The 10065-nt window shown below is 40.8% G+C and overlaps 1 protein-coding gene across 1 annotated transcript; it reads left to right on the forward strand.

Annotated features, from left to right (window-relative positions):
- Positions 1-319: 319 nt before the first annotated feature.
- On the forward strand, positions 320-9779 carry edem2 (ER degradation enhancer, mannosidase alpha-like 2; the record flags this gene model as incomplete). Its single annotated transcript, XM_034201052.1, is given in 6 exon segments — positions 320-531; positions 2058-2199; positions 2528-2652; positions 3141-3285; positions 4500-4621; positions 6196-9779. Coding segments are annotated over 6 exon segments (1223 nt in total), but the record flags the coding sequence as incomplete, so codon positions are not given.
- Between the last annotated feature and the right edge of the window lie 286 nt (positions 9780-10065).

Here is a 10065-nt window from a genome sequence, read left to right on the forward strand (position 1 = left end):
AGAGACATGAAGAAGAGAGGACACATGTTGATGTCGAAGAGACATGAAGAAGAGGGGACACATGTTGATGTAGAAGAGACATGAAGAAGAGGGGACACATGTTGATGTAGAGGAGACATGAAGAAGAGGGGACACATGTTGATGTAGAAGAGACATGAAGAAGAGGGGACACATGTTGATGTAGAGGAGACATGAAGAAGAGGGGACACATGTTGATGTAGAGGAGACATGAAGAAGAGGGGACACATGTTGATGTAGAAGAGACATGAGAAAGTGCATTTTGCATAATAGGGGACCTTTAATTTATGAATGATTTCAGCGTTCCAGACTCCCACGGGCATGCCGTACGGTACGGTGAACCTGCTGAAGGGCGTCAGTCCCACCGAGACGCCGGTCACCTGCACCGCCGGCGTGGGAACCTTCATCCTGGAGTTCGCCACGCTGAGCCGACTAACAGGAGACCCAACGTTTGAGAACGCAGCCCGACAAGCCCTGAGGGCCCTGTGGAAGACCAGATCCGACATCGGGCTGGTAACTGCGTCTGTTTTTACTTCAGATGCAGAAATGTGTCTTCCTCCCCGTTTTTAAATTAATATATTAAAGGTCTCCTATCATGCTATTTTTAGCCATATTTATAGGGTCTCAGATATATTAAAAATATATAAAAAACATGTCTATGATGTGTTTTGCTCAAAATACCAAACAGATCATGCATTTTAGAAATCCCTCATATCCCTCTGTATCAGCCCTGTTAGAGAAACGCTGATTCAGGGTCCTTAGCTTGAAAAAATAAAATAAAAGAGGAGGGGGAGCTAATGCCTGCTCAGAATTCTACGAGATACTCAGTTAAATGCTCCCGTGATAAAACGCAATATCATGTTCTAAACCACATCAAGGATTATTTCTGAAACAGTATGGAGCTCAAATGCTTTTTCTCTTGCGGGTTTATCACAAGGTGAGTTCCTTTTTTTATTTCCTGCTTTTTTACACATACTCTCTCCAGTACAGGTTAGCTCGGAGTGTTAGCGATGCTAATGTAAACAAACACCATATTACATCCAAAACAGTCGGGCATTGTTTCTGATAGCAACTTTCTGATAGGGCCGTGGGTCCACATTTCCGATATTACGTCATATCGGACGCAAATCTGGATCAGCTCCGTTCTTAGAGATTTGGGTACGGAGGAAAAGAGAGAGGGTTTTGTTTTCTTACACTTTGTGAGTTCCCTGACACACCGGGGACACACATTCATGTATGAAAGACATCAACGTGCATTTTGCATGATAGGTCCCCTTTAATGCATTCCTCTGCTCAGTATGTTTTGACTCACTTCCGCGAGGTTTAGCTCTGTATACATGTATGACGTTTACATATATATTGCAATTCTTGGTCTTCTGCTCACATACTTTATTAGGGTCTTAACCTTGCACGGAAAGTACCAGAAACAGCTCTTTTTGCGTTATCAGGACTTCTCTATGCTTGTCATCTCAAATAATAGAAACCAGAAATGGTAAAAGGGACATTTGTGTGTTGTGCAACATCTGTATAGAAAATGTTGCAGAAATAATGAAACTTGTTAAATGCTTTTAAACAAAAAAGAAACAAATTACGATACAATATACTTTATTGTCCCCGTAAGGAAATTTGTTCTGGACTCCGTAGAGATTTTAAAAGGCAGACCCCTTCGATGATGATTATTTTAATAGGTACTGGTAATCTGGTGAATGTGGTTTCCTCATGCTTGATTTTGTATTTGTAACTGTGGGTTTTTATTTAATCTGCAGCCTTTTTTGGTCAGGACTCACTTAAAAAAAGACATTTGAAATCTCTACGGAGTTCTCTCATTAAGTTCAAGAGAGGTTAAATAAAGTATGGAAGCTAAATCTTGCATAAAAACAGCTTTTTAGCTTACATTCTGTTAACAGTACAGAAAAGCATATAAGAGCCATCAAAATACAAACCTGTGGAAGTACAGGTTTCAATGGAGAAAGCTAAAGTATTTGAAGACTTTTTCTGACACCTGTCTGTCCCTCCTACCTGTCTGTCTCTCTGTCCAGGTGGGGAACCACATTGACATCCTGTCTAAGAAGTGGGTGGCTCAGGACGCCGGTATCGGAGCGGGGGTGGACTCCTACTTTGAGTATCTGGTGAAAGGAGCCATCCTGCTGCAGGACGAGGAGCTGCTCAACATGTTCCTGGGTGAGACAGATGGACAAATAATGGAAAACAATGGCTTAATACATTTAAATTAAAGGTCACCTATTATGCAAAATCCACTAGAGCACCATTGAGTTCTTTGTAACCAAATCTCTCTCAGAGGGGAGGGGCTCCTTATTTTCATCTGAAGTAACAGACAGAGAATCAGCACTTTTGAAACAGGGCTGAAACAGAGGGGATTATGGGTAATGCTGCAATGATCTGTTGGAGCACTTCAGAGACATGCTTTGTATATATCTGAGACCTGTAATATATTGAGGAAAAACAGTATATAGGGGACCTTTAACATCCATGTGATGTGTATTCTCAGAGTACGATCGAGCCATTCAGAACTACACCCGGTTTGACGACTGGTACCTGTGGGTCCAGATGCACAAAGGGACCGTCTCCATGCCCGTGTTTCAGTCTCTGGAGGCCTTCTGGCCCGGTCTTCAGGTACACACAGTTCACTTCTAACATATGCAATCCTTTCCTAACATAGGGTTACACATCAAATCAAATCAAGTTTTATTTATATAGCACATTTATAAACGATTTTTGGTCGAGCCAAAGTGCTGTACATATAATAAAAATAACCTACAGTAGAGACACTTTACAGCAAATACAACAGCACAGATTCTTCAGAATATCAGTATGAGAAAAACGACACCCTCTGTCCTTAGACCCTCACATCGTACAAGGAAACACTTCCAGAGAAAACCCACAGTTTAAAGGGAAAAATGGGAGAAACCTCAGGGAGAGCAACAGAGGAGGGATCCCTCTCCCAGGACGGACAGACGTGCAATAGATGCCGTGTGTAAATCGAAGAGAGAATACATTTTACAGCATATAGACCGAATGTTAGGAAATGCATGTGTCTGTAATAAGAAGATGAATCCACGAAGATGTCAGCTATTACATAATCATATACATATTGATTGCAGTCTCTCCTGGGGAACCTGGACAGCGCAGTGAGAACTTTCCAGAACTATTACTCTGTGTGGAGACAGTTTGGAGGTCTGCCGGAGTTTTACAGCATCCCTCAGGGTTACACTGTGGACAAGAGAGAGGGATACCCACTGAGACCAGGTCAGACCACCCACCTATTACCTGCAATCACCTGCAAATAAAGAGTGTAAAATCAGCACACAGAGACATCATTAGACATGTTAACACCTTTAAAACTGTTACTGCCATTGCCAAACAACAGCCATAAATGTATATAATTATATTATTGAGTTACTTTAAAACCAACATCAGTCCTGATAATAACTCAGAAATATTCAATCAAACAAGTTGTAACCCTTTTGACTTTTAGTTTGTTAACATAATGTCCCCACAACACTTAATTATTTAATTAAGTCTTCAATGATTTGCAACAACATTGATTTTGATGCATCGAATCAAACACATTATACAGCAGCGATGCCCCTAGTGGAAACTAGGATAATAACATGTATTGGCACCTTTGGGCAAACATAAGAAATGTCTCAGTCTGGTGGAGAGTAGTGGAAACTACAGTGTTGAAGCTATGGCTCTACATTAAACAGGGTTATTATTACGGTCATTAAAAACCTGGAAAAGTCATGGAAATTCAAAATGCAAATTCCAGGCCCTGGAAAAGGTCTGGAAAATTTTTTTTTTCCCAAAGTTTTGGAAAAGTCATGGAAATTTAACTAAAGTTGCATCAAATATAATTTATATTTGATCTAATCGCCGAAATAGTAATACTATAATGATAATAAATACTGTATCCTGTAGTAATGAAACGTAAAATGGCATTTAACTGACGAGGTATTTTGCTGGTGAGAGATTTTAGTTACTTTAGCGTGTGGAAGCTAGTAAGCTACTATTTGATTCAGATGAAGACCTTATTTTCCTGTTCCATGTTAAAATAAACCATTTTCAGTGGTACCGCTGAGAAAGAGTCATTTATTTGGTCATGGAAAATTAGGTAAAGGTCATGGAGAAGTCATGGAAAATCATTGGTGAAAAAGTGTATATATATATTATAACAATGTTGGTTTTAATGGGATTGAATGGGTTTGTTCGACTTCCAGGGTTCGAGCGTCTCTATTTTGGTTCCATTTTATTAAGACTTATTAAAAAAATAACCTAGATATAACTTCAAGCTGAATGATGCAAAAGTATAAAATAAACGTTTTCAGGTGTGTAATTCTTCTTAAACCTTAAAGTATGGCAGACTCTGCTCTCTGCAGCAGCCGACCACTACACTTTCCCTGCTTGTTAAAACACATATACACTACAGTAAGATTTTGTGTGTGGTGTTTCATTTGTTTCAGAGCTGATAGAGAGCGCCATGTACCTGTTCAGGGCGACAGGCGACCACACCTACCTCCAGCTGGGCCTCGACGCCCTGGAGTCCATCGAGAAGATCACCAGGACGCCCTGCGGATACGCCAGCGTAAGATCTGTTAGAGGTTATAGGTTATAAGAACTAAACTACAACATAGCATGCTTGTATGGAAATGCAAACATGCAGATGTTTGTATCAGGTATAATGTTTAGCACTGTGGCTGGGAGGGAGTGTGGTCGTCTTTGAACTAGAAGGTTGTGGGTTCAATCCCAGCCGTGCAGTCAACATGTCGATGTGTCCTTGGGCAAGATACTGAACCCTGAGTTGCTCCTGATGGCCAATGGTGTGTGTGTGTGTGTGTGTGTGTGTGTGTGTGTGTAAGTGTGTGTGAGAGTGTGTGTGTGTGTGTGTGTGTGTGTGTGTGTGTGTGTGTGTGTGTGTGTGTGTGTGTGTGTGTGTGGCACTGCTCTGTATGAATGAGGTGAATGACATGTAGTATGTAAAGCGCTTCGAGGGGTCGTAAATAATGGATAAAGCGCTATATAAGTAAAGTCTATTTACTATCCACTTACAATGTCCTCCATGCTAGCATGCTAACGTTAGCAGTAAACACAAAGCAAAGCTAAGTCTGATGGGAAAGCCATTAGTTCTGCAGCTACAGTATATGATCATACATTAAAGTCAGAGCAATCAAAGTTACTCCGGTTCATCCTCTTTGGTCCTTTGAACCAAATGTCATGTTGCAATAATTGTTCAGATAATCTACCTTTTTAAATAGTTAACAAAACGTGATTATTCTATCATTTATCATTTGTCTACATAAAAGGTGCTTTATAAACCAAGTCTTACTTACCTACTACTTGAGAAGCAAACAAGCAACGAAACTCATATTTTCACAGTTTTACATGCATTTTTCGTCAAAAAGGTCATGTGAGTAGAATGTTGAGCTACTGTTGAACCAAAGCAGGAGCCGTGGAAGGGGAACCACTCCCAATGTAGATATGAAGGGGTCATTTAAGGAGCAAAACAATGTTCTTCATTTCAGGTGATTTTACACAAATGAACATAAAAATACAATTATACATTTTATGCTAGAAGACCCTCCTAAATACTACACAATGGCCCTTAGGTGTACTTTTTGTGTTAAACAGGTGTGTCCAAACTTTTCTCTCCGAGGGTCAAATACAGAAAAATATAGGAAGGGCTGGGCCACTCACTGGAGGTTTATTGCCTTATAAGTTAGCAAAATCAATCAAATATAAATATTGAAAAATACTGCTTAAATCACAGCTCTCCAATTTATTTGTTTGGCAGTTCATTCCTTAAAACAGAAGCCTCAGATTGCCTATAATAAGAGGAAATAAGAAGGGTCTATTCCAAGCTTGTTATGTAAATACGTTATTGGGCTTTTTCTCATCAACTTAGATTTGTTAGAAAGTGTTTTTTTTTTTATTAACACACAAATACTGTGTAATATATTTTGACATGTATATTTAAGAAGTACAATATAAAACAAGCACAAGGCTCAATTGTGGGCCATATTGCATTATACTTTCTGAATTAGCTGAGGACCGATTCAAAATGACCCCTGTGTTAAAATATGTGTACACACGTCAAAACAAGAGCATAAATATTTCAAAATACATGTTTCAAGGTGTTAAAATGAGATATTCTCCGTGCAGGTGAAAGACCTGCGGGATCACCAGCTGGACAACAGGATGGAGTCCTTCTTTCTCGCTGAAACCATCAAGTACCTGTACCTGCTCTTTGACCCCGCCCACTTCCTGCACGGCGGGGCAGCGGAGGGGGACGGGTCCTGGGAGGAGGGGGGCGAGGACGGGCAGTGTGTTTTAGGGGCAGGGGGGTTCATCTTCAACACCGAAGCCCACCCTCTGGACCCGGCGGCGCTGTACTGCTGCAGCCGGCACGCCCAGGACCGCCAGGAGCTCAGAGACATCCTGCTGAGCCTGCCCAAAGAGAAGAAGAAGACCAGATCAAAGCCCGCCGCCAAACACACTGAAGACCCTCCCCACGGACCATCAGAGAGCATAGCTTTAAAACCAGGCGAGAAGAAGACCCCCCCTCTGCTGTCCTGCCCCGTTCAGCCGTTCAGCGCCCGGCTCTCCATACTGGGACAAGTCTTCACTGATAACACCTGACACTCACCTGGATCACATGACCTCCTGTAACACTTGATCAGCGTGCCTCTTGCTTTTGTTGTTAATGTGAAAATGTGTTTGTACAACATGTCAGCTTCAAGGGGAACAGAGACAGCAACATTCCCTGTGGTGTTTGAGTACTGGAGTTATGAGGATTCAAGATTCAAGGCTTTTATTGTCATTTGTACAAAGCTACAGTGTAGATATGACAATGAAAATCTCAGGTCACAGGCTCCTCCAACAGTGCAACACAATAAAACAGATAAAATAGTTAAATAATACAAACAAGTTGGAAAGCCATAGAGTGGTGCAGGAATGAGTCCTTAAACCAGGAGATAAGTCAGCGTTTTAGCTCTTCTGGTTCCCGTGTCTCAAAGTCAATCCACTGAAGAAACTGAACCGTTGACTTTAATTAAATGTATTATTTCACTTAACTGTATTAGGTTAGTTGAAAGCAATAATATTACGTTTGATTGAAAAACATTATGTTCAACTTGATATTATTGCTTTAAACCTAATACACTTATGTGAAATCTGTTGACACAATACACTTAAAGTCAACGTGTCAGTTTTTCAGTTTGGGTTTTCGAATGTGTTTTTGATTGGATGCCTGAAATGTTGTTCTACGACATAAAATATCCCACGGGATTTCTGAAGCTCAAACGTATCTTAAAAATCAGCGGTTTCTAATGAGTGTCGATACAACTAAATGTCAACATGGCAACCATTAGCTGCCTTTAGGGCGGTGGTGGCGAAGTCCATAGGGACTTGGCTTGGCAACTGGAAGGTCAAGTGCTACCGAGGTGTCCCTGAGCAAGGCACCGTTCCCTACACGGCTCCCCGGGCGCCATACATAATGGCAGTCCACTGCTCCTAACACTAGGATGGGTCAAATGCAGAGAAACCGTTTCGTTACCTGTACTACGTAATGACAATAAGTTGAATCTTCTTCTTCAGCTTAGCGTCGGTGACATGAAGCCAAGTGATTGTGATGTAGTTGCTTTTTACTTCTGGGGATTTCATATACGCTTCACAAATGATGATTCTGCTGAACGAAACGTGGACGTATCATAACCGTGTGTTTGCCACAGATCTTATTTCTGCAAAAATCTAAAATCTAGAGATGCTAACTTCAGGGTCGGCTTACAAAAGCACTTCATTTTATTTACAAACCAGTTTACGTCCAAAAACAGTAGAGCTCATTACTGCTGGTGAGTTTAAATGAGAGGAAGGAAGCTGCTCTAGGGAACATACAAGTTATAAAGACAAAACGTTTAAAAGCTTTCCATTAGGTGACTATTTCTTGTTTGAAATTCTAAAGACACACACAGCTTATTCAGGGTGTACGAGCATTATCCATGTTTTTGAAAATGTTACCATGAAATATCCATCTGATTAAACGTGTTTTTACCATAAGAGTAGAAGTACCAGATTGGGTAGAAAACAAATCATTCCTAAACAGTTTTGTTGTCGTGATGAAGGTGATCCAAGAACTGATATTTAAACTGAAGGTGAAATATAGTTTTTTATTTATTAGAAAGGTTGTGGTTAGTTGTTCGGTTTGTTATGTTCTTATTTGTTTATTACGACTCTGTATCTGCTGTTTTCATACTTAAGAAATGTGTGAAAATAACACGAAGTTTGAATTAGAAAAAATCTACAATTTCCTGCCTCAGCGCACACACACGGGGGTTTTATATGTCCTAAGTGTGTATCTGCAGATGTGTGAATGTGTGCCGCTGCCAGGTGGAGGCCGCATGTTAACACCATTGTTAGAAGGTATGAAAGATTAAGGAAAACATATTTCAAATTCATTCATTGCACAAAGTCAAAAAACATTTCTATTTTTGATAGCTTCTCATGTAAAAAATTAAACTATTGTCAGCATCCTTCTCCTCTTATTTCACCGTAATAGTCTCAAAGAAAACGTCATATTAATATAAGGTCATAATTACCTTGGTTCCTGATCTATTTTCCTTCCTTCCTCTTTTTGTTCCTAGGCTCCTTCAGTTGACTTCTCAAGGCCCTTTCCCCATTCTTTCCTTCCTTGCTTGGCTCTTTCCTTCCTTCTTTCTTTCCTTCTTTCCTCCTACATGTCTATTTTGCTTTCTTACTTTATTCCAAAGCTCCCTCATTTCTACCCCCCCCCCACAGGGTGTGTCTCTGGATCTGTTTTTGGTGACTGCATGATGACTAACTGCATGTTTACTTGAGTTAAGACCAAACTTTAAAACATATTGAGCTGCCTCCCTATTTTCTATCCCTCTGTTTAACATGCAACCTTTTCATCCATTTCTATTATAGCCTTCGTTAAACTAAACTCTGCTTTCAAGCTGTTTCCCAGGACAAGTTATATTTCTGCTGCTTTCCATTTCCGTTCTGGGTTGATATTTCCATCGCAGATTCCTTTGAACACTACAATTTAAACTGCAACCTCCACACAATCTGCTAGAGCAAAATATCAACATGTAAAGTTCAGTGTTTGCACCTGCAAGCTCAGCATGTTAACATTTCTAGTGCTACCTGTTCACCTTGTGTGCATAGGCGGATTTTGCGGGGGGGCAGGGGGTGCATTGCCCCCCCCCTAGTGATTGAAATATGTTACAGCATTACTACGTCGAAAACTGTTCCAATACAAATATTTCGTATATCAATATTTTAACAAGGTAGGACACTGGTAACCAAGGGATATAGTAGTTATCAAATAAGTATAAGATGTGCACAGTTATGATATGTTGTACAGTTATGTAATGCACTGTTTTGGGGGGAGAGACCGCCCCTTCCATGAGTGTGTGTGTGTACGGCGGGCATGAGGCGTGCATAACGGGACGAGTTGTGTTCGTATGTGGAAAAGTCATACTCAGTGTGGTGAACGCTGGCTTTATTGCTACTGTATCCGTAGCACCCCACGCAATAGTTGGGACTGTGTACTGACGTTAGTAAACAATGTTTGCCCCCCCTAGCGCAAATGTCAAACTCCGCCTATGCTTGTGTGTCTTATTGCATGTTTTGGTCTACTTCACACTTCAGTTTGTTAACATCACTATGCAAACATTTGATTTTGGAAAGTGTTATTAAAACAAAGCCTGTGGTCCTGGCTCTCTGAACATGTGTTGATGCAATCTGCTGCTCAGCCTCCAGTGAGTCAGTCGGAGGGGATTTACTGCAGCTCTGCAGCAACATGACGGTCACTGAGCTTTTACCTCCAATGAAATATACTTTCAAATTCCTTGAGGAGAGTTTAAAGCCAGTTGAAACATGAGAATACGCCCTCGGAGCTGCAGGTGCTTTGGAGAGAGCCAGGCTAGCTGTGTCCATACGTTTCAAGTGTTTATGCTGCTATTATGTTATTTGTACAGCACTTTGGTCAACTGAGGTTGTTTTAAATGTGCT

The sequence above is a fragment of the Gymnodraco acuticeps genome, unplaced genomic scaffold, assembly GCF_902827175.1.
Source record: "Gymnodraco acuticeps unplaced genomic scaffold, fGymAcu1.1, whole genome shotgun sequence".
Taxonomy (NCBI): domain Eukaryota; kingdom Metazoa; phylum Chordata; class Actinopteri; order Perciformes; family Bathydraconidae; genus Gymnodraco; species Gymnodraco acuticeps.